Consider the following 22,553-nt stretch of genomic DNA (forward strand, 5'->3'; position numbering starts at 1 on the left):
GCTCTGTATGGGCCCTGAGCCTGGGCAGGACCAGTGACCACTAACGTGTACTGAGACCCACCATGTGCAGGTATCATTTCATTCGATCCTCACAAATTCTTCTGAGGCATGTAATAACGGTGAGCCTTGTTTTATAGGTGAGAAAACAGGCTTTCGGTGGGTTAAAGTAAATTGCTCAACACTGGACCTGAGTGAGTAGGCATTTTTCCAAAGAAGACATCCAGATCGCCAACGGACACACATGAAAAGATGCTCAACATCACTCATCATCAGGGAAATACAAATCAAAACTACAAGGAGATACCACCTCATACCTGTCAGAATGGCTAGTATCAAAAATACAAGAAATAACAAGTATTGATGAAGACGTAGAGAAAAAGGAATCCTTGTGGACTCTTGGTTGAATTGGTGAAGCCCCTGTGATAAATGGATAAAGGGCAGTGGGAGATACAGGCTTCCAGTTATGGAATAAGTAAGTCACAGGGATGACAGGTACAGCAGGGGAATAGAATCAATGATATTGTGACAGTGCCGTATGAATGGCGATAATGGTAGCTACACTTGTGAGCAGAGCGTATAGAGTTGTTGAATCACTTTGTTGTGCACCTGAAACTAATATAACATTGTGCGGCAACTATACTTCAAGAAATATATATACAGGGGCGCCTGGATGGTTCAGTCGGTTAAGCGTCCAACTCTTAGTTTTGACTCAGGTCGTGACCTCAGGATTATGAGATAGAGCCCCCATGTCAGGTTTTGTGCTCAGCATGAAGTCCGCTTGAGATTCTCTCTCTCCCTCTGCCCCTCCTGCTTGTGCCTGTGCTCTCAAATAAATAAATGAATAAATAAATCTTAAAATATAGAGATAAATAATAATAAATAAGTAAAGTAATAATTTGCCCAAGAGCACAAAGCTAGTAAGCACCAAACCCAGGATTTGAACTCTGATCTGTCTGACTCAAGAAGCATCACAGATGTCACCTTGCTGTGCCTTAAATTCTCCATCCTGTGTCCTCCTCTTCAAGAAAAAGTAACTATATGCACAGCATTACTAGGATTCAGTGAGCTACTGTGGCAGAAAACACAGCAAAAGATTTTACTTAGAGTAGGTTATTCAATAAGAGTTCCTTTCCTTAAGATTTTATGAATCAGATCTTGTAAAATTGAACAAAGTAATTCCAGAATAAGTGCCTAATTTATTCCTCTCAAATAATCTACGTAAAATGTAGGTTGCTGGCAAATTATGTTTTTAATCCAGCTTTTGCTACAGTTGGCCTCATTACTAATAACCCATTGTAAGTGGTGAAATAGCCCATAGGAAAAATTAATGTTATAGGTGAACAGGAGATTGGGAAAGAATGAAGAGCTTAAGAGCAGAGATTAGGGGCTAGACTAACCAGGTTCAGATACTGGCTCTGTCACTTACTAGCTGTGTAACCTTAGTCAAGTTATTTGACCTTTTTGTGCCTGTTTCTTATTTGTAAAATAGGGATTACAGTACTGGCAATGTCCACAGAGCAGTGTCTGCGAATACACTTTGTAGCGCCCTGCAGAGCTATGCAAATGTGAGTTATGATTATAAGAGGGGGAGCAGCCAAAGAAAGGGAAAAATCAGCGTATCTCAGGCCACAGAGAACAGAGAGTTCATGAGTTTAGATGGGGAGGCATGGCCAACATAGTCACGAAGGGGAACCTTTGAAGAGTGCCCAACTGGTCACAGGTGCAGCTCTGCATCAAATAACCCTAATTACATAGTTCGTATTATTAGTCATCCACGTGTAATGCAGACATCCTGAGACAGAGCCAACTGCACCAGGCCTTCAAGAGGTTCGAAGCCCCACCATAAATTGGAAGGTTAACTTCTAGGCAGCTTCACGTAGCTCTCTCCCTGGGTCCAAGCCCAGGTTCAGGGAGATTTAAACCAATTGTGACCTCTTTTGTCCCCTTGCCCAAGGAACACACTAGGACTTTTATTCCATTCTAATCCAAACCACACCTTCACTCCAGTTTCCCCAACTCATCAAAGCCAAAGGGAGTTTCCTCCATGTATCTCCCATGAAGCAGTTTATCTTCAGTGGGTGGAATGCCACAGGATCATGTCTCATGCTCCCCCCATTAATCCCAAGCCCACTGTTCCTCCTCTCCCTAAGACGTCAGCCCCCCTGATTCCTATTCCTCAGCCTCCACCTTCAAACACCAAGGGGAATCTCCGAGCTGAGTCTACATGTCTCAGTGAACTGGCCATCTAATATCCAAAAAACCCTCAGAAATGATTCCATGAAGTTCAACTGGACATGGTTTTTCACAAGGTTGCTGCAAAGAACAATCTAGCAGACATCCATTGGATGCCATTTACTGTCCCTATTAATTTCTGACCGATGAGACTGACAGGCGAAAGGGGAAGTAGTGATACTTTATAGGAAGTGTACGTGTTTCTGAATATTTCTTTACCTAACCTTGTTGAAATTGAGACTTTCTACCAAGTGTACAGCTGAAACACACATGATTTTAATTTCTATGTGAGAATTTACATCCTTACAACTCCCAGTCTTTTTTATATACAGTATTTCAAAGAGTCTACGAATTATATATTTTTCACTCTAGGTAGAAACTCATGAGAGAATCTCCTTATGTCTTTCAAAAGTTAGCATTGCTTCTCTAAAGTTTAAATCACTGGACTCATTAACTATCATAACCCAGATGAACAGGATTACTAATTGGATTTCCGTGAAACTTATGAATAAGAAGTAAAACGCATTAGAACCCAACTGATAACTTAAGCTCTGCTAAAATGGTTTAGATTATGTCAGGTAGGTTCACAGAATCAGGCTCATAGATGTTACCTTTTTTGTCAAAAAACTCAATCAGAGCCGAACTCTCTTCAGGAAAACATTCAATACTGGCAACTCTTCCTCCTCCATTTTGTGGATTTTCAAATAAACACTTCAAATTATAGTCATTAACACCAGGTGGCAAGTTTTCAACCCTGATTGTTTTTGTCACTTCCAGAAGTCTTGGAGAAAGCTGAAGTTGTTTCACTGAATGGTGCCTGGCACAATCATCAACGAATTTGACGGCATCTACAAATCAAAATCAATCGATAGATCAGTCAGGAAATTATGATCATACCTTTATATTATACAGAAGAAACTGTCTGAATATTAATTGAGATAAAGAAGATAGCTAAGCACTCAATTTTTATATTTTTTTTAAGCGCTCAATTTTTAGAGGCAAGATTTTAATTTCTATGTGAGAATTTGCATCCTTACAACTCCCAGTCTCTGAACGGTTGGTTATACACACGTGAATGTTTCACCTGGCTTACTGCCCCAGAGCTGTGTCCTCGCCTGCAGTCACAGCTCTCTCCAACCCCCCTTGACATCCTACCTGGGTGCTCTCTCTACGATACAAATCCTCTCACTACATTCTTTTCTCAAATCCTACCACGGCTCCCCATTACCTATAGGAATCAGTTCACGTTCCTTAGGCTCAAAATGCCCTTGGTTGGGTATTTGATTCCAAAGTAATTACCAAACATCACTTCTGGTTATTTCCTGCCATTCATTTTATTTTCCATATTGTCCCCAAAACTAGCCATTATTTTGAAAACCCTATTCTCTTTTGCCTCAGTATATATAATCACCTATATCTAAAGTCTCTAATTTTTTTTTTGTCTTGGTCCTATTCCTCCTTCAGGACTCTGATTATCTCTTTCAAATTAATAAATATCGAAGGTGGGCCCATGATGTGCCCGCACTGTGCTGACCTGGGGTTAGATTGATGAATATAACAAGTCCTTGAAAGTTCACCATCTGGGAAGGAGGGAGGGAGGGAGTCTTGAAAGTACACAAATGACCTATTGCGGGATCAGATGACGCAGGAGGATAAATAAGTGGAAATCCCACAAGGACTCCCAGAGAAGGTAGTTGCTGATCTGAGTTCTGAAGGATGAAGAAGAGTTTAGCAGATAGATAAGGGGAGGAGAGCTTTCAGGCAGAGAGAAGAGCAGTGGCGGGAAACAACAGTGTACTGGGGACCTGGGAGACTGGGACCACTGGAGCATTGACCTCATAGACGGGAGAAAGCAAGGCAAAACCAAGCCACCTTGTTTGGGTCCCCTCCCCCCCTTCCCTGAAGCCTGCTGTTTTATGGCTGAGAGAGGCAGCTTCTCCTCTCACATCTTCATTTTTCATTTACTTATGAGTCTCTAACTCCACAGGAGTTCCTCAAGAGCAAGCCAAGAATTATTCATCTAGGTACCCTCAGCACGTAGGCAAGTGCCTAGCACATAGCAGTAATCACACATAGTAGGTGTGATTAATGAACAAAAGCAAGTCCACTTAGTTTTTCCTTTATAAAAAATAATTATATATTTGAAATAAGAATAGCACCCTTCACTGAGCTCTTACTATGTCTCAGGTACTATATGAAGGGCTTTGCACACATTATCTCATTTAACCCTCTTAGAAGCTGTATCAGGTAGGTGTTTTTTCCTCTATTTTATAGATGAGAAAAGCAAAGCCCAGAAGGTAGTAACTTGGACAACCTCAGAGAATTAGTCAAATGGTGGAGCTAGAATTTTGACTTCATGACCTGTGCTCTTACTTAGCCATTCTCCTACCATGGCCATGGGACAGTGAAGGCTCGGATTAGAACAGAAGAATCCCTGGTCTTTCTGGAGATAACTCCACACACAGACCTTGAACAGCACTCATTTCCTGCATCACGTGCACTTACTCTCCTGCATACGGGATGACCATGCTAGTACTAAGGAAATATAGGGTAAAGGAAACAAGACAACCGGCTGTGTAGAGGTGGGCTGCCGAGGTTCAAATCCAAGAATTGATTAGCATCTCTGCATCTCCGGCTCCTCGACTATAAAATGAGGAGTGATAACAATGATCTCAAAAGGTTGTTAAAAGGAATAAATACATTGACACATGGCACAGGCTTGGCACACAGTCCCTGACTTACAGTATCTCTATATGAGTGTCTGCTGTTATTATCATTATTACATTCCATTAAGTCTAGTTTGGTAACACAGATCAATATTTACTTCTCCCAGTGAGATAACACGTGAAAATGCTGACTCGACTCCTTAGAATCACTTTAATAACCTAAGACTTTAGATTTCTATTTGGGTGTATAATCTGTGTCTATTGTTCGTCTCTCTCTAACACTAACACACACATACACACACACACACACACACACTCATACAATAAAGTCTGATTTACTGAACATACCAGAATTCAGTTTTAAAACAAATCTTCTCTTTCAAAATAAAAAAGCATCTATTCTAACTTGGAATCTTCTCTTACTAGCTACTGGAAAAAGTCAAACTTTCAGAGAGATTCTATTAGCTGAGTGTCTCAGATCCCAAAGTGCGGTGCAAAGAAGATTGGCAAATGCAGCATTACTTGATCTTACCTGTATGCGTTTGAAAGGTAACTACAGCAACATCAAAATCTCGTAATACTTCCACTTTGAAATCATTACTGGACAGGCCGCTTACATTCTCCACTAGCAAGATTAACATTATATCAGTTACATTTGCCTTGAGATTTTCAAATGCAACCAAAGAGGAAGTATTTTCACATTCTTCTGAGGTATCTTCCATTCTCTCTCCTCTTCTACTGAGAGAAAGTTTTATATCCAGTTCCTCTGACACATCTGATTTTAGGAGGACAAAAGAGGCACAAGATGTTACATTTGTCTACCATGGTCCTAGCAAAGTAAATTGTCATATGACACTGTCCTTTTCCTTCTCTTGACTAACTCAAATAAAAACAGATCTTAGAAGGCTTTTTGTTTAATTAAAAATAAAATGTAGCATTTAACTATTATTGATGAGCCTGATTTTTGGTATGCCCCTCCTGCCTTGTCTTTCTGAGGAACCTTTCATAGCATTTGACATATGCTTCTATCCAGCACCTCATTCTAGTTCTTGAACTCAGCTTCTCAAAAGCAAGGGACATGTTTAGTCATCCTTGTATCACCAGCACATGGAATATACTTGAGGCTCAATAGCGTTTGCTGAATCGAAGATTTACTGCTTGGGCCACTGGAGGAAGGCAAGAATATCTGATGACATGTAGCACATTATGCTCTGAAAAGTAATACGTTTTCATCACCAAGAAGAAAAAAGAGAGTCATTGAATGACAAAGGAATATACATAGAAAGTAAAATGGGCCAGAGAGCTGTATGTATGCATCCAGCTCACCGGACAGCAATCCTCCCAGGCAGCTTGGTCCTCTGCATTGTCAGCCCTACGTGAGCCCTAGCTATGCACCAGGTCAGGCCCACTCTCTGCCTGTCCAGGGCAGTATGATGCGTATGATAGGATCTTCAGACATTCTGTGAGTGACGATTCCACTGGGGCCCTTACTACGCTCAAGGCACGGGAGGTGTGGGGAGGGGTGCACACAGAAAACAGCAGATAAGGAGCTTACAGATTTTCTAACGCAGATACACAAGAAAAATGACAAAAGGAACTGACATTTGTAAACATCTATTATGGTAGAGCAAGATGCTACGTGCTCACCAAATTCCATTTAGTTTTCTTTCTGGGCCACATTTCCCAGACTTCCCACAGTCGAGTTCGTGTGGCTAATGGAATATGGGTGGAAGTGTGAATCGCACTTGCACGCCTGGCCGGTACAAATCTCCTTTATGTGAATCTCCATTCTCCCTTGCAGTGACATTGGAGGCCACAAATCAAAAGTAATGTTGCCAAGAGATGGAAAGAACCTGGAATTCCTGAATGGCTGTGAAGCGGTGTAGACGCCTCCCTTCCCCAGCTGCTGACCACACTGACCTATGATGTGGGTGGTTGTTTGTTCCAGCAGTTAGATCTAACACCCTGACACGGACTCCTGCTCTGCGCTGGAGGTAACATCAGGTACTCATGCCAAATACACAAAGAGCTGGAGGATTCAATAATAACAGCATTCAATGAGCCAGGTGTGACAAAGCAGAAAGACTGCCGAGCTGGGGGTGAGGTTGTGGGAGTTCCACCCCAGACGCTGCCACATTTCAGCCATGCGACCTCAGGCATGTCTCTTTACAAAACAGTATTGGATTAACCGAATGGTAAGAGCCTTCCCAGCAGCATAGTTTTATGACCTTATGACTATTAGAAGGTTCATCACAAGAGAGGCTTGGTTAACTGCCAAATCAAGAGCATCAACAATCCAACCAGGAACCCAAGGGAAACAAGGAGACTGGGTTGCCTTGGAAAGGTGTCAGGAAAAGGAAAAGGTGTCAGGAAGCTCAGTGGGTCTTGAAAGCTCTCTTGAGTTTAGATAGAAGTGGGGTAGCAGGGATTGTGAGCCACAGAAGTAGAGCAGAGCACCATGCCTGTGCCAAACTATTCAGGAAATGGTGATCTGACCGATGAAGCTCAGGGAGCACTTGTGTGCAAATATAAGAAAAGGCCAGAAAAGTCAGCTCCATCCAAAGTGCGGTGAGGACTTTCTCTTGCAGTCGGTAGTAAGGGGGAGTTGTGGAAGGTTCTGTGATAAGGAAGACAGGATATTTAGCAATAGTAAAAGGGCCGGTCAGAGTTAAGGGGAAGGACATCAGATACAGGGCGGCCAAGCAGGGTGTGCCTGCCACGCTGGATCTATGAGGTAATAACGGGAGCCTGGCATGAAGGAGGGACAGATGAGGAAAGTTTTTTTTTAATTGATTAAAGTCTCCGTGACTAATATGTGTGAAGGCTTAAAGGAGAGAAATGACTGAAGTTTCTAGCAGGTGATGGGCAGACTGGTTGTGTACTTCAAGAGGAATAAAAAAGCCAATCAAGGTACCAGTTTGATGAAGAAGATGACACAGGTGGCTTTGACATGGTGGCTCTAACGTATTTTCCAACAGGAGGGCCAGACACAAGGTTTGGAATTTGGAAGAGAGTCCAGGCTAGAAATATAGACTTGAAAAAGCCAGAATTTGCTAACCACGCGTGACCAGTATTTCTCTGCTCTTGCATGTCTCTCTTTTACAGGTTCTTCTAATTGCTGGTTTCCACCTTTCAGACCCAGCCCAACTCAGCTTAGCCTGGAACAGGACATTAGCTCAGTGTTCACACCCTCTGGTGTTGGCATGTGGCTTGACTGCCCTCCCCTTCCTCTGTCAACTGCTTGTCCCTCTCCAACTTTAAGCCCGGGGCTGCGGGCATGCCCAGTGCACCCAATGTGCAGTATTCTCTGTTCTCCTCATCCCTGAAATGTGGGACCTATTAGGAAACCACCCTCCACCCTGATTTTGCTCAGTTCTGAAACCTGTCTACACCATTCCAACTAATTTCAAGACACTTAGCCTTAGGGTCACTATCAGGATTCAGTGTGCAGCGACCATTGGACAAGGGACACCCGCTTATGTCTCTTAAAGGGGCCAGCTAGCTACCTTGTTAAAGACTGCCCAACTTCTTACTGCTGCTTACTATCATTAGAGTCTGGGTCATGCAAAAACAGGTCAGCGAATGAGTCTAAAGTCTCCAGGACAATGAAAAGTCCATTGGTGGGGTGGGGCTGGACGGCTCTTTCTGAGAATATACTTGGTGTTGTAAGCAAATCTGAAACAGCGCTGACAAATCAGTGAAGACAGAGTTAGGGTAAAATCTATGGAACCATAAGAAACACAGACTTGATTAAAGTCTAGACTCAGGAAATGGCACAGATATAGATGTACCAATATAAAACCACTTCCCGCTCTAAAATTGAGCTTGAGGATACAGCAGCTAAGGCATTTGCCAAGAACAGATAAGGATTTAGGGAGCTCCCACTGTTACGTGAGCCAGTTCCATATCTGCAGACTAGAAATCAGGAATTACTCTAGGAGACAAAAAATTCCTATCTCTTAAGAACCGTGAGCTTCTTAAGAAAACCCCACATCCTAGATTCTACAGTTGAATAGTGTCTCCAGGTTAGGTAAAAACAATCCATACATCCCTATCTGGTCGGTTTGCCGAGTAAAGGCAGCTCTCAGCCTACTGCCATTGTCGAAAGAGAAAGTTGCAAAAATCTAAACATATTCTCAAGATGGTGTCAATTTTAGAGGATAATAGTTTATATATTTTTGGGAATTCGTTTTCCCTAAGATTTGGATATATGTACCACTTTGTCTCTCTTGCTCAGCCATTCAGGACACATCATCACCTCCTCCCCTTTATAACAGCAGGCTTCGCCAGGCAAACGAGCTGCTTCTACACTACCTGGCAGGTGTACTGCAGGCCATACCCAGACACTAGATAAGTAGCAGAGTCCATAGCAGAGGTTGCAGGCTGTTTCCTACAGCAGATGGGATGAGAAGAGCTGCTGCTGGTCTAGGGGTGCCACACCCACATACCGCACCCAGCACTTAGAAGCTTTCGTCCATCCTCCTGTTGTGGCTCCAGAGGACAGCACCCTCCCTATCCAGTGCTCGGACACTGACTTAGCCACACATGGCACACACTGGCACATCACGTCCTTGCTTCATGATGGCTGGTTGGGCACAGGTGGGCTCTGAGTTTATCACCATCTCCCAGGCACCTCTTCACCTCCCTTCAATTGCAAGGTGTTTCCCAGGCCCACAGAGACAGCTGTTCCCATCCTCCTGACCTGGGACCTCAGGGGGCTCCCCCAGGGTTCACCCTCAGCACAGATGGCTGAGAGTATGTAAATGTATACCCCACTTTGTGAAATCAGGAAGAGAAGGATGACCCCAGCAAGTGCCATCTTTGATGAATGCAAAATTGCTGGCAAAGGTCAACCGTCACAGTTCTTTGACCTTACCTGGCTCTTTGACATGTTCTTTGGTCTCCAATTCCTAAAATCCAATAAACAATAGAGCAGAATCAATAAACTACTAAAATTTCTTTGCATTACGAAACTGTCCCTGGGACTGGCCTGGAGACACAGGGTCAATAGAAACAATAATAAAAAGCCCTGGCACTTTTGCTATTGAATGCACCTCACGTGTAGCAGCATATCCACTCAGCACAAGAATCACTGGTAAAAAGGAATCACAAATAACTGAAACCCCAATTAACACCAAGTGCTTGGGGTATGGGATAAGACCCAAAACTTCAGGCCCCTAGGTGGCTCAGGCAGTTGAATGTCTGCCTTCAGCTCAGGTGTGCCTTGTGCTTTACAGAGCTTGTTTCATTTAATCCTCACAGTGATCTAACAATCCAACGAGGACTGGATTACTATCCCATTTTATTTTTTTATTTTTTTTATTTTTTTATTTTTATTTATTTATGATAGTCACACACACACACAGAGAGAGAGAGAGAGAGAGAGGCAGAGACATAGGCAGAGGGAGAAGCAGGCTCCATGCACCGGGAGCCCGACGTGGGATTCGATCCCGGGTCTCCAGGATCGCGCCCTGGGCCAAAGGCAGGCGCTAAACCGCTATGCCACCCAGGGATCCCACTATCCCATTTTATAATCGAGGTGATAGCACATATAGTATGAACCACTGTCCCCTCAAAATGATGTAAAATTAAAACAGAGCAAGTTCCAGATTAAAAGCACCCAAGAAAAACAAACGCAAAAATTTACATCTGAAACCACTCTCGTTATAATCTGCAAATTCTGACTTTTTCCGAAAGTGTCTAAATCAAACCAAAAGGGCTCCCACCTTCAATATTCCATAACTTCCCCATGACCATTATCACTCTCTCCACATCTATAAGGTGAATTCTGTTGCAATTCGATTTATATTTGTCTTCCCTCTATACTCTCCATATTGAGAGTCCCTTCCCGCACACCTCCGCAGATGACCCTACATCCCTCTTACTCACTCCTTGACTTACCTTTGTTGGAATTTCCCCCTCAAAGACATCCTGGACTTCATCTGGGGCTGTGGGCAACTGGACAGTCAACTGGAATGTTCCTTTTCCTAGCCATACTAACTCATGGTTCTTTCTCTCCAGAACTCTTTGCTGAACTGAAATTAAAAAAAAAAAAAAACTATCAATCTTTATTTTTTTGTCAATCTTTATTAACAAAATTATTCCATAATTTCCATAGGGTTTCATCATTATCAATTGGTGGTTTGGTCAGTTTCCCAAGCAGGCCCTTGGGTGGTGAAAAGAGGAAGAGTTTAGCAAATAGACGTGGGTCTCAATCCCATCTTTACCCTTAGGTTTTAACTCTTGTGCATGTTCCTTAATAAGTCTCACTTACCAAGCCTCAGTGTTCCTGTCTATTAAGAACTAACAAAGATGGTCTTGTACAGGTGTTACATGGATTAAACTGGAAAACATCATGAAAGACTTAGTACAGCACACTGTGCTCTGTAGGCACTTAGAAAGGTAACAATACAAAAAAAAAATACAAAAAAAAAAAAAAAGAAAGGTAACAATACTTATTCACAAGTGAAAGGAAATAAAGCATGCCTCGTGCTGAGCCACTGAAGGTTGGGTGCTGAGACAAGGCATGATGAGAGCTAGATTTTAGGGAGGTGATTTGAGTGACCATGAACAAGAATGGCCAGGAATCTTGTGAAAAAGCTATTCCACTCAGCTCTTTAACCTGTGATGATAAGAGCCTCACCTCCGATAGTAAAAGGAGTAGAAAAGAAGGGATGGGAGATATTTAAAAAAAGAAGAAGAAGAGGAAGAATTAGCACACTAGGCAGCTGGGTTGAAGTGAAAAAATTAAACAGTGAACATAAGAGTCCAAAAACTTGGATTTGAATTCCAACTCGGCCAAAAACTAGATGAGTGACATTGAGAAAATATCTTAATGTCATGAGTCTGTTTCCTCCCTTAAAACGGTGTCTGTGAATGAATTCTGTAACACCCGCAAGATTATGCAAATGTGTTTATAATTATAAGCAGGAGCAGCCAGAGAGAGAAAAGGAAAACCAGTGTATCTCAGGCCACGGAGAAGAGGGAAAGAATATGTTTGGAGGAGGAGGTGTGGTCAACATAGCCGGGGCAAAGAGGTCAGGGTGAAGGGGATCTTTGAGAGCGCCCTACTACCCACAGATGTGGCTCTAACGGGAACGATGTGGCATTCTGATGTGGACAGTCTGAGAGCCAATGATGCGGGGCTCTTTCACAAAGAGGAGCTGGAATAGCTTTCCCACCTCAATCACGCATGAAAGCGCGGAAAAGTGAGGCTTTCACTGGAGGCTAACTCAGGAACAGGCCCCAGAAGCAAGAGGAGAAGGAACGCCAGACCCTAATTTGACTCATTCTGAGATGGCAGGTGTCATCACATGGACTCCTGAGGGGTTGTCCCAAGCTAGAGTGGGGACCGGGGACTGGATAAGACCCCGGAAGCCTGAGAACAAGCCAAGTTTTGTAAACCGAGTTGTCTAGAGTCGTGGATTCTGTGATGCATTTTTTATAATTCCCTAGACTTTAGTAGAGTCTTATCCAGGCATCTAAGCGCCAAAGCCTGTGCTGAGATTGCGCACGATACGTACGGCACCACGATTTTGAGACAGCGGGCAGTAGCCAGATGAGTAAGTGACCCGCAACGAGGACAAGGTGAATCTGGGAGGAAAAGGGAGGGCTGAAATTCTGCTGTCCAGCCACCCTTACCCATGTGGACAGCCTCCCTTCTGCACCAACCTCAGACCACCTACATTTAATTTTACTTAAAGAGGAGATGGGTTCCCTCACTCCAAAGAGGCTGAAAACCATCAGGAGCCAAAGTATGGCCGGGAAGGATGATCAATGCATGCATCTGAAGCACGGCTTAACATCTTGTAAGTCGGGGCGCCTGGGGGGCTCAGTGGTTGAGCGTCTGCCTTCGGCTCAGGGTGTGACCCCAAGGTCCTGGGATCGATTCCCGCATTGGGCTCCCTGCATGGAGCCTGCTTCTCCCTCTGCCTGTGTCTCTGCCTCTGTGTCTCTCATGAAAAAATAAAATCTTAAAAAAAAACAACAACGAAAATCTTATAAGCCAGTTTACACTGGACTTTTCGGAAACTGTGTGAACTATTTAAAAGTTAAGATACAGCTTCCACATACTTCTGTGTGCTATACACTAATTTTTACAAATAAGTGCTGTTGGGCTCATTCTTACTACATGAGTTATATGAATAAAGTTGGGCTGCACTGCAAGCCTGCACCTGGTGGGGAGGGCGGAGGGTGGAGGGTGGGAGGTTGGAGGGAATCCCTGGAGAAGAACTAGTGTGAGGACCGCCAGGGTGGGGTCACTCATTGTTAGCAAATTTCTGACAGCCTGTGGCTGGGGCATTACTTCCTCCGAAGGAAACTGAAACTGAAAAGGCACTTCTCACACCCCAGGACCTTTGTTACAAAAGATTCTGAGTAGTCCGAGTTGTCTGTGCTGGAGCAGGTGGGGGAGGTGGGCAGGGCGATGAGAAGAGAGAAGCCTAGCAGGGAGACTGAAACCGTTTCTGCTTTCAGGGCTAGAAGAGAATGATGACTGATGCAAAAATGGATTTTGTGCTCTTGGTGTTTTTATGCTGTTTGTATTTTCTCTTAATCATTTTCCTTTTTTGTTCATTCAGGGTTGTCAACAAGCAACTGAGCTTCCCAAACGTTAGCACACCAGGGTCACCTGGGGTGCTGGTTAAGTGTGCAGATTCCCACTCACCCACACCCGGGGCTCCTAAGAGACAGCTGGGACTGCTTCTGTTTAGTCTGCTGTGAGTCAGATGCAGAGGCCGCTGGTCCCAATTTGCGAACTACTCGAGGATAATGAGATTCTACAGAAGAAGTAAGTGTCCCTAAGGGCCAGGCCCATACGATGCTGACAGTTGCAATCAAAGTGGTCAAACTCCTCGAGGTAAATGAAACCGAGGGGAAATGGCATGCATTGCACAGCTGCCCTTCAGAGCATTCATTCCTCGGTGAAATTAATCCTCTGAAAACTTGGTTCTTTGCTCTCATCAGGGCTCTGAGCCTAGTAGGTCTCCTGTCCCCTACCTGCCTCCCCTTAGACACACTTAGCTGTGGACCCCTCTCCTCTCTGGGTTTCATTTTTTCCTTTCTGGATCTCTGCCCTAGACCATTGCAGTTTCTCTCATGTAAGCCTCACTGGCTCTCCTCTGGCTCAAATGCTTCTCCAAATCCAGCGACAGGAACATACAATCAGAGCTTGTCCACATCCTTCCCTATGGGATTCCAAAGGAAAAAGTGCGTGCTTTGGGAACAGCAGGTCGCAGGCCTCTTGGTACCGACCTGGTGGTGTCTTGAATGAGCGGATAATAATTGGGTGGGTGCTTTAGTTCCCTTTCCTAAGCCAGGGGGTAGGGAGCGGTGAGAACTCAGCCACTCAACTGCTGGGGATGGGGAGGGATCTTCTCACACACACAAAGCTCAAAACTCCCAACCCACATCAACTCCGAATATCAGTCTGAGAACCACCCTGACACCTAGGGAAGAGGTACCAGTGCACCCTCAATAAAGATTCTATGTGTTGGTCAACAGCGCACGGCCCTCCACTAACTTACTAACTTTCTATATTTACGCCCCATGTGATTTCAGGCAGCACTTTTGCGCCTCCTCCGGGTGATCCCAGAAACACTGGGAATCTCCATGACCCGTGGGAATAGCCCCGTGACTCCCCCACGTTATTGAATACCTTTCTTTCCCCACCTAAAAAATACCTGAAGGAAAGGAGGCTCTCATTCTCTCACAGAGCATTGACCTGGGTCCCCAAATCCAGAACATGCATCTTCCATCCCTACGCTGATCTTCCTTGCTCCAGGACTCACCTGTCCTCACCTAGAACATTGCGTGAAATCTCCTAAAAAGTTCTGATTTGTAGCATTTCTCCCGGCAGAAGTCCAGGTACTTACTTTCAACCAAATTCATCTCCCTAAAGTGGGTTTGGACATCCCCTCTGCCTACTATGGGGCAAGTTCCCACCCTGCAGGCGTCCTGCAGGGCCCCCTACCATCTCAACCCAACTGTCTCTTGGCCTTCATTTCCTCCCCAGCGCTTCACAAGAAGCAGGTTCAATAAGAGGAGGCCCAGGATTTTTAAAATATAGGCACCAGAACACGAGAGACTCCTAACTCTGGGAAAGGAACAAGGGGTGATGGAAAGGGAGGTGGGCGGGGGGTGGGGGTGACTGGGTGAGGGGCACTGAGGGATGAGCACTGGGTTGTTATGCTATATGTTGGCAAATTGAACTCCAATTTAAAAATATGTTAAAAATAAATTAATTAATTGAAAATAAAATAAAATAGAGGCACCCCCTTTGTAGCCTCCTGGGACTCCCGGCCGGCGCTGCGGGCCCTGCTTGCGCGCGGGGACTCAGCCAACCTTCCCGCGCCCGCTCCCACCCGACGGTCCTCCCCAACAACCTGCCTGTCCGGGAACCGAGGTGGCCCCCCAGGAATCCGTTTAGACAGGACTCGCCTCCTCGGACACTTCCTCGCCCCTTTAAATTGCGCTCCCTCAAACCTCTGGAGCTGCCTTCCCGGGAGGAAAGCCCAGCAAGGGAACAGCGACTCCGCCGCCAGCACACCTCGCGGCGGGCTCCCCGGGCGCCCAGTCTGCCGCCACCTCCAGGCAGCCCGCCGGGAGCGCTCAGCCGCACGGGCTCCAGCCCGGCGGGGTCGCCCCGCTGTGTGTCCGGGGGGGGGGGTGGGGCAGGCCTCCCTTGGGGGGAGACCCCGGCTGTCCCGGGTCCCCGCAGCCCGTGAACCCCTCACCGTCCTCTAGATGGAAGACCACCAGGAAGCGGGGCGGGCTGCCGGGCTCCCGGAGGACCTCGCACGCCCCGCCGCCCGACCTCCTCGCGCTCTGGAAGTACAGCTGCAGTTTGGTGGGCAGGCTCTCCGGGGGGTCGGGGCCCCAGGACCCCTCGACCAGCAGCGGGAAGGAGCCGGGCGCCGCCATCCTCAGCTCCGCGGCTCGCCCCTGCGGCCGCGCGACTCACGCGACTTTGCCCCCGCGTCCGTTTCGGTTTCGGTTTCCCAGAAGACTCCTCCCTGACCGAAGTTTCTGTCTCGCAGCAGTCGCGACCCCTCCCCTCCCCGCACCCCAGTGCTTCGGCAGAGGCTGGCTGGCGCGCCCCCGTTAGTGCGCGTGGGTCCCTAAGCTGAGTCCCTAAACTAGCCCCCGCCCCGCGTGCCGGTCCCTAAGTCTAAGCCGGGTCCCTAAGGCCCCCACACCCCCCGCCCCGTGCTGGGTCCCTAAACTGGGTCCCTAAACTAGCCCCCCCCCCGCGTGCCGGTCCCTAAGTCTAAGCCGGGTCCCTAAGCCCCCCCACCCCCCCCCGTGCTGGGTCCCTAAACTGGGTCCCTAAACTAGCCCCCCCCCGCGTGCCGGTCCCTAAGCTGGGTCGCTAAGCCGGGTCCCTAAGCCCCCCACACCCCCCCCGTGCTGGGTCCCTAAACTGGGTCCCTAAACTAGCCCCCCCCCGCGTGCCGGTCCCTAAGTCTAAGCCGGGTCCCTAAGGCCCCCCACACACACCCCCCCCCGTGCTGGGTCCCTAAACTGGGTCCCTAAACTAGCCCCCCCCCCCGCGCGTGCCGGTCCCTAAGCTGGGTCGCTAAGTCGGATCCCTAAGGCCCCCCACACCCCGCCCCGTGCTGGGTCCCTAAGGTGGGTCCCTAAACTAGCCCCCCCCCCCGCGTGCCGATCCCTAACCTGGGTCGCTAAGCCGGGTCCCTAAGACCCCCCACACCCCCCCGTGCTGGGTCGCTAAGCTGGGTCCCTAAACTGGGTCCCTAAACTAGCCCCCCCCCCACGTGCCGGTCCCTAAGCTGGGTCGCTAAGCCGGGTCCCTAAGGCCCCCCCCGCCACACACACACACACACACACACACACACACACACACACACACACACCCCGTGCTGGGTCCCTAAGCTGGGTCCCTAAACTAGCCCGCCCCCTGCGTGCCGGTCCCTAAGCTGGGGCCCTAAGCCATCACCCCACCCCCACCCCACCCCATGCTGGGTCCCTAAGCCCCCCCCCCCGCCGTGCTGGGTCGCTAAACTGGGTCCCTAAACTGGGTCCCTAAACTAGCCCACCCCCCCCACCCCCTGCGCTCCGGTCCCTAAGCTGGGTCGCCAAGCTGGGTCCCTAAGCCCCCCCTCCCCCCCCCCGTGCTGGGTCCCTACACTGGGTCGCCAAGCTGGGTCCCTAAGCCCTCACCCCACCCCCACCCCACCCCGTGCTGGGTCCCTAAGCTGGGTCGCTAAGCTAGGCCCCCGAGTGCTGCTCCCCCAAGCCCCGGTGGAAGTCAGCGTCTCCCATCACACGGGATACCTCGCGCAGAGACCACTTCATCTTTGTCGCAGGGCAAAGTAAAATGGCTCTGGCAAAGTGTGTTTCTTTGACATGTCAGAAGGAGGGCCCCAGATAGGCCCAGGCAATGCTCAGAACTTTACCTTGCACTTCTGCTCTGCCTTCTGTTCCCTGATCTGTTGTTAATAGTCTATGTCCAGAAACTGGGCAAGGTGGGGGCGGTCCGTTCAGGGTTCTTTTTTTTTTTTTTAAGATTTTATTTATTTATTCATGATAGAGAGAGGCAGAGACATAAGCAGAGGGAGAAGCAGGCTCCTCACAGGGAGCCGAATGCAGAACTCGATTCCAGGACCCTGGGATCAGGCCCTGAGCTGAGCCACCCAGGCGTCCTATTCACAGTTCTTTATGGAATATTCACTGGGTGCCATGCGCTCCAGGGGGCTTCAGCAACTCATTCCTGCCCTCCTGGGGTCCCTCATCTGCAGGGATGCAGAGGAGAGAGGACAGCGGAGTAAGTGCTCTTGGAGGGAATATACAGGTGTTTTGTTTTTTTTTTTTAAGATTTACTTATTTATTCATGAGAGACACAGAGAGACAGGCAGAGAGAGACACAGGTAGAGGGAGAAGCAGGCTCCTCGCAGGGAGCAGGATGCCGGACACAATCCTGACCCCATGAGCCCATGGCAGATGCTCAACCCCTGAGCCACCCAGTCGTCCCTACAGGTGTTCTCAGAACGAATTAGAGGGGCTCCTGTGGGAGCTTAGGGAGAACTTATGGGGACGTGACATTGTCACCTGAGGCCGAAGGATGATGGGGATGTTGACGCTAAAAGTTATTTTACCAGTAATATGGGTTTATTTGGGAATTGCAGAGAATTGCAATTCCAGACAAGCAAACTACAGCAAAACCCAGCAAACAAAGCTGAGGACAAGAAGGAGGAAGTTGGGAGGGAGGGGTTGTTTTGAATGCGAGTTTGTTGGAGAAAAGCATGGAGTTGAGGGTGATGGCGGTTTCTCATTGGCAGAGTCGCTGGCATAAGCGGGTTCCTCTTGGGGTCTGTCCCACTGTGGGTGTAGAGCGGTGGATTCTCACTGTGACCCACACGGAGGGGGATCCCAGGAGACCTCTCCCTTCTGGCCTCCCGGCTCCAGTTTAGTGGGCTTTCCCTTTGCTCATTTGCACAGGAGATGATGTTGGAGGGCTGAGGAGAGGTCCTCAGCCTAAGTCCTAAGTGATGGATCAGGGTGCCAGGCCCAGGGTGCTAGCAGAGGAGGACCTTCTGAGAACGAGGGAGATTCCAAATCAATGCTGAAGGCAGAGCTGCAGGGCTTGCCGGAAGATGTGGGCAGCTGGAGGAGATGCTCTAGAAGGACTCCACGGTTACCCAGGCCCCGGCCGAGCGACCGGCTGGGTGATGGTGGCACGTACCAGCCGGGAGCACAGGGGCGGCCAGAAATGTGGGAGGGAGGCTAGGAATGCGTGTCTTTGACCTTTGATGAAAGAGTGTTTCAAGCGGGAAGGAGCAGTTGTCATTCGAGGTGCCAGCATGTCATGTAAGAGAAGTGTCCCTTGGACTGTGGGACCTGCAAGCACCGGCTCCTGGGGAGGCGGGAGGAGAGGGACGCGGCCGTGGGCGGAGGAAGGGAAGGAAGGGGAGGAAGTGGAGGCTCCTTCCAGAAGGGCCACCGTGAAGGGCCAGGAGTTGGGCGGCAGTGTACGGGGTGACACGACCCGGGAGCTGTTATTCCTGTTTTCTGGCTTTTACAAGAGTCTTACGATGGAAGAGTCTGAGGCATGTTTAAGTACTGGCGGAGCGGAGTGAAGGGAGAGGTTGAAGACCCAGGGGGTGGGAGGAGGCGGGAGGGGGTCCTGGAGGCCTTAGCCCTAGGCGGGGACCCCTTTCCCAGCACCAGCAACAGGGCTGAGATGGTGACAGAAGCAGGTGATCCTTTTTTTTTTTTAAGATTTTATTTATTTATTCATGAGAGACACACAGCGGGGGGGCGGGGGGGAGAGGCAGAGACCCAGCAGAAGGAGAAGCAGGCTCCATGCAGGGAGCCCGTGCAGGACTCGATCCCAGGACCCCAGGATCAAGCCCTGGGCCGAAGGCAGACGCTCAACCGCTGCCCGCCCCCCCCCCCACCCGGGGGACCCGAAGCAGGTGATTCTGAATGCCCGTTGATGGCAAGCGGTGGGACCTCTTCCCCAAACATTCTGTTTGCTCCCTGGAGGAGGCGGCGAGGTCTGCACAGACACAGCCTAAAGTAGAGCTGCTTCCCCCTGCAGGACTGGACCTTACTATATGTCATCTTCTGATCACGATGACACTAAGTTTCGGGGCGAAGGGAACCAAGGTCGGGCCAAAGAGAGGTTGCAGCCTAGGCTTTTGTTCCTGCTCAGCGACAGTGCGGCCGGCCCGCGGTGTGACTCCAGCCTCCCACCTGCAGATGGCTCGCGTCCTCCAGTCCCAACCCCCTGGAGCCCGGGGCGGGGGGCCGGGAAGGACGGAAGGTCTGCCGCAGCTGTCAGCCGCACAGTGGTGACCCGTACCCCAGGGCGTCACAGCCCAGCCAACTAGTATCAGCACCCCCTTCCCCCAGAGTTTGCTACTCGGGAACTGGGGGTTTCTGTCTTTGCTCCCGTTATTGCTGAGCCACTCACCGCCCCGTTAGAGGGTTTAAAACGGAGCTGCGAGGCCTTAAGGAGCTGAGCCTTAGGCACCTCCTGCCCGTGGAGCCCTGAACTTCCAGACTGAGCCCTAGGGCGAGTGCGCCAGGGACTCTGCATAAACACCCACTACTTCCTACGTGGCCGACTTCCAGTTAGGTTTAACCAGCATGGGTTTTCTGCTGCCAACACCTATCAAAATTCTTTGAAAACAACATACATAACCTTTCACGGTTGTCTTTAACCCCCTCCCCCCCCCCCCCGCAGGGAGGCAATATTTGGGTTGCGGCCGAATCTGTGTTCCTGGCAGAGAAATTCTAAGACCGCAAATAAATGCTTTTGTCCTAATTCCGTTCTGCCCCTTTCCTTGGTCAACACCCCCTCATCGCTGATCTTGATATAACAACCCACAGCTGCATCTTTGGGCTGAACTTCCCTTTCCCTACTTCATTTACATTTCTCCTTTCAGCTTCTCTACTAACTTCTATAACCCAGCATCAGGCGCCTTTCAACTTCTCTATGAATGAGCATTTCTCCCGTCTGAAGCTGTTTTCAGGGGGAAAGGGTGGCTTGCCCATCTGCCCTGAAGCAGCGAGCTGTGAGGACCCCATGCCCGCCTCTCCACCTCGCTTCGCTCCTGAAGCTCCCGACCCAGCCCCCTACAATCAAATGTGATTTCAGCAGTGAGGCAGGCCACCCTCCGTGGTAACCCTCTGCTCCCACTAAGCTCAGGCCTCAGGGGGAGTCACCTGGTGGACACACCCGGTTTCTGGCCTTACTCCCTGTGGGCAGGTCCCTCTCAGGAGCGTCATGTTCTTCAAGGTAAGTCTCTACTACCCCCAGTCGGCCAGCACAGTAATCCCTAATGGTACATTTTCCCAAATAGGAGTCATTTAGGTTCACTAATGCTATCATTGGGTGGGAAGTGGAGGGAGGATTCTGAAGAAGAGCCCAGAGTAGTCTAGATCTTTCCAAATTTGTGTGAGGTGAAGAGTAAAACAAAGCAATGACTCTTCCTGGCTACTGAATCAGGCACACGTGCATACGTCTGAAGACAGGCATTAACCCTCAGAGGACAATCTGGATCATTTTTAAAAAGAAAAGCATACAGGGGCGCCTGGGTGGCTCAGTTGGTTAAGTGTCTGCCTTTGGCTCAGGTCATGACTCCAAGGTCCTGGGATCCAGGTCCACAGAGGGCTCCCTGCTTCTCCCTCTCCCACTGCTGCCTCTCTCTGTCCTCCCACCTCTTTCTCAAATAAACAAAATCTTTAAAAAGAAAATAAAAGCATGTGATATTTTACTCCCATGTCATACGATGCGTGATCTCCACCAGTGAAATGCTGTTAAATATTGAGCAATCAGCTCTCTGGAGAAAGGAAAAGTTTGCATATATGTTTCTGTTTATTGTGCATTTTCTGGATATAAAGGTTGTATAGCACATAATTTGCAAATAATACTAAAATACACAATCTTCTTTCCTATAAATTTCAATAACCAATTGACCCTCACAGAAATGTTTCAAAAGATTTCCCTACCCACCTCCCAACTCTTATATTTGTAGCCAAACTATGGTTGCAATTCTGAATGAGTGTAATTCTTACATAAATGTTGGTTGATACTTCTGTTAAGTGAGATGAAGATGAAACAGTGAAGACATATGTCAGGACTCCCCCTTATTGTCACACACGAGCTCCTTCTTTACTGAATTGGATAATAGTTTTCAAATGTTGGAAGAATAGTTCTTCATTTATGTCCGTTAAAATGTGATGGCTACAGAAATGACATACACTTAAATTTAATTTGCCTTATTAACATATTCTCCATTGTTTTCTGAAGTCCAGACAATGAACGAAACAACAAATCAAGTTCTGATTTGTAGTGTTTGTCAATTCTATGGTGCAAATATTCCCACTATGGCTGACTTGGGTTCCCAAGTGATATCTCCAAATGCTGAGTTGAGCAGAGATGAACAGTAGCACACCATTATATCCTACTTTACCATATAGGCTACCTGGGGGGCTCAGTTGGTTTAGCGTCTGCCTTCAGCTGGGCACATGATCCCAGCATCCTGGGGTCTGGGATCGAGCCCCATGTTGGGCTCTCTTCAGCGAGGAGCCTGCTACCCCCTTTCCCTCTGCTTGCTGCTCCCTGTGCTTGGGCTCTTGCATGCAATCTCTCTCTCTCTCTCTCTCTCTGTCAAATAAGTAAAATCTTTAAAAAAAAATTTACCATATAGACGCAATAGAAAGAACTGAAGTATGGACAGTAATAAAATGTAGTAAAATAGCTGGGAAGTGATGAATTTTCAGTATTTATTATTTTTTAAAAATATAATTTATTTTTAAAGTTGACCTTTGAACAATATGGCTTTGAACTGTGCAGATCTACTTATACATGGATTTTTTTTTAATTTTATTTATTTATGATAGTCACAGAGAGAGAGAGAGAGAGGCAGAGACACAGGCAGAGGGAGAAGCAGGCTCCATGCACCGGGAGCCTGACGTGGGATTCGATCCTGGGTCTCCAGGATCGCGCCCTGGGCCAAAGGCAGGCGCCAAACCGCTGCGCCACCCAGGGATCCCCGGATTTTTTTTTTTTTTTGATACAGTACTGTCAATGTATTTTTCCTGATGGTTTTCTTAATAACATTTTCTATTCTCTAGCTTACTTTATTGGAAGAATATAGTATATAATACCTCTAACATACAAAGTAG

The 22,553-nt window shown here is 47.9% G+C and overlaps 1 protein-coding gene across 5 annotated transcripts in view; it reads right to left on the reverse strand.

Moving 5' to 3' along the window:
• Window positions 1-15,885, reverse strand: part of PARP14 (poly(ADP-ribose) polymerase family member 14) — a 35,013-nt gene extending 19,128 nt beyond the window's left edge. For 4 of the 5 annotated variants that reach the window (XM_077884458.1, XM_077884454.1, XM_077884457.1 and 1 more), the window contains exons 1-5: window positions 15,632-15,885; window positions 10,800-10,933; window positions 9,775-9,808; window positions 5,431-5,673; window positions 2,844-3,080 (exon numbers count right to left, since the gene is read on the reverse strand). In XM_077884458.1, the coding sequence (XP_077740584.1) occupies window positions 2,844-3,080; window positions 5,431-5,673; window positions 9,775-9,808; window positions 10,800-10,933; window positions 15,632-15,818 (835 nt within the window). In that variant the 5' untranslated portion in view covers window positions 15,819-15,885. Of the gene's footprint in view, window positions 1-2,843; window positions 3,081-5,430; window positions 5,674-9,774; window positions 9,809-10,799; window positions 10,935-15,631 lie in introns of those variants that run through there. The other variant, XM_077884455.1, reaches the window with a different exon arrangement.
• Between the last annotated feature and the right edge of the window lie 6,668 nt (window positions 15,886-22,553).

The sequence above is a fragment of the Canis aureus genome, chromosome 35, assembly GCF_053574225.1.
Source record: "Canis aureus isolate CA01 chromosome 35, VMU_Caureus_v.1.0, whole genome shotgun sequence".
Taxonomy (NCBI): Eukaryota; Metazoa; Chordata; class Mammalia; order Carnivora; family Canidae; genus Canis; species Canis aureus.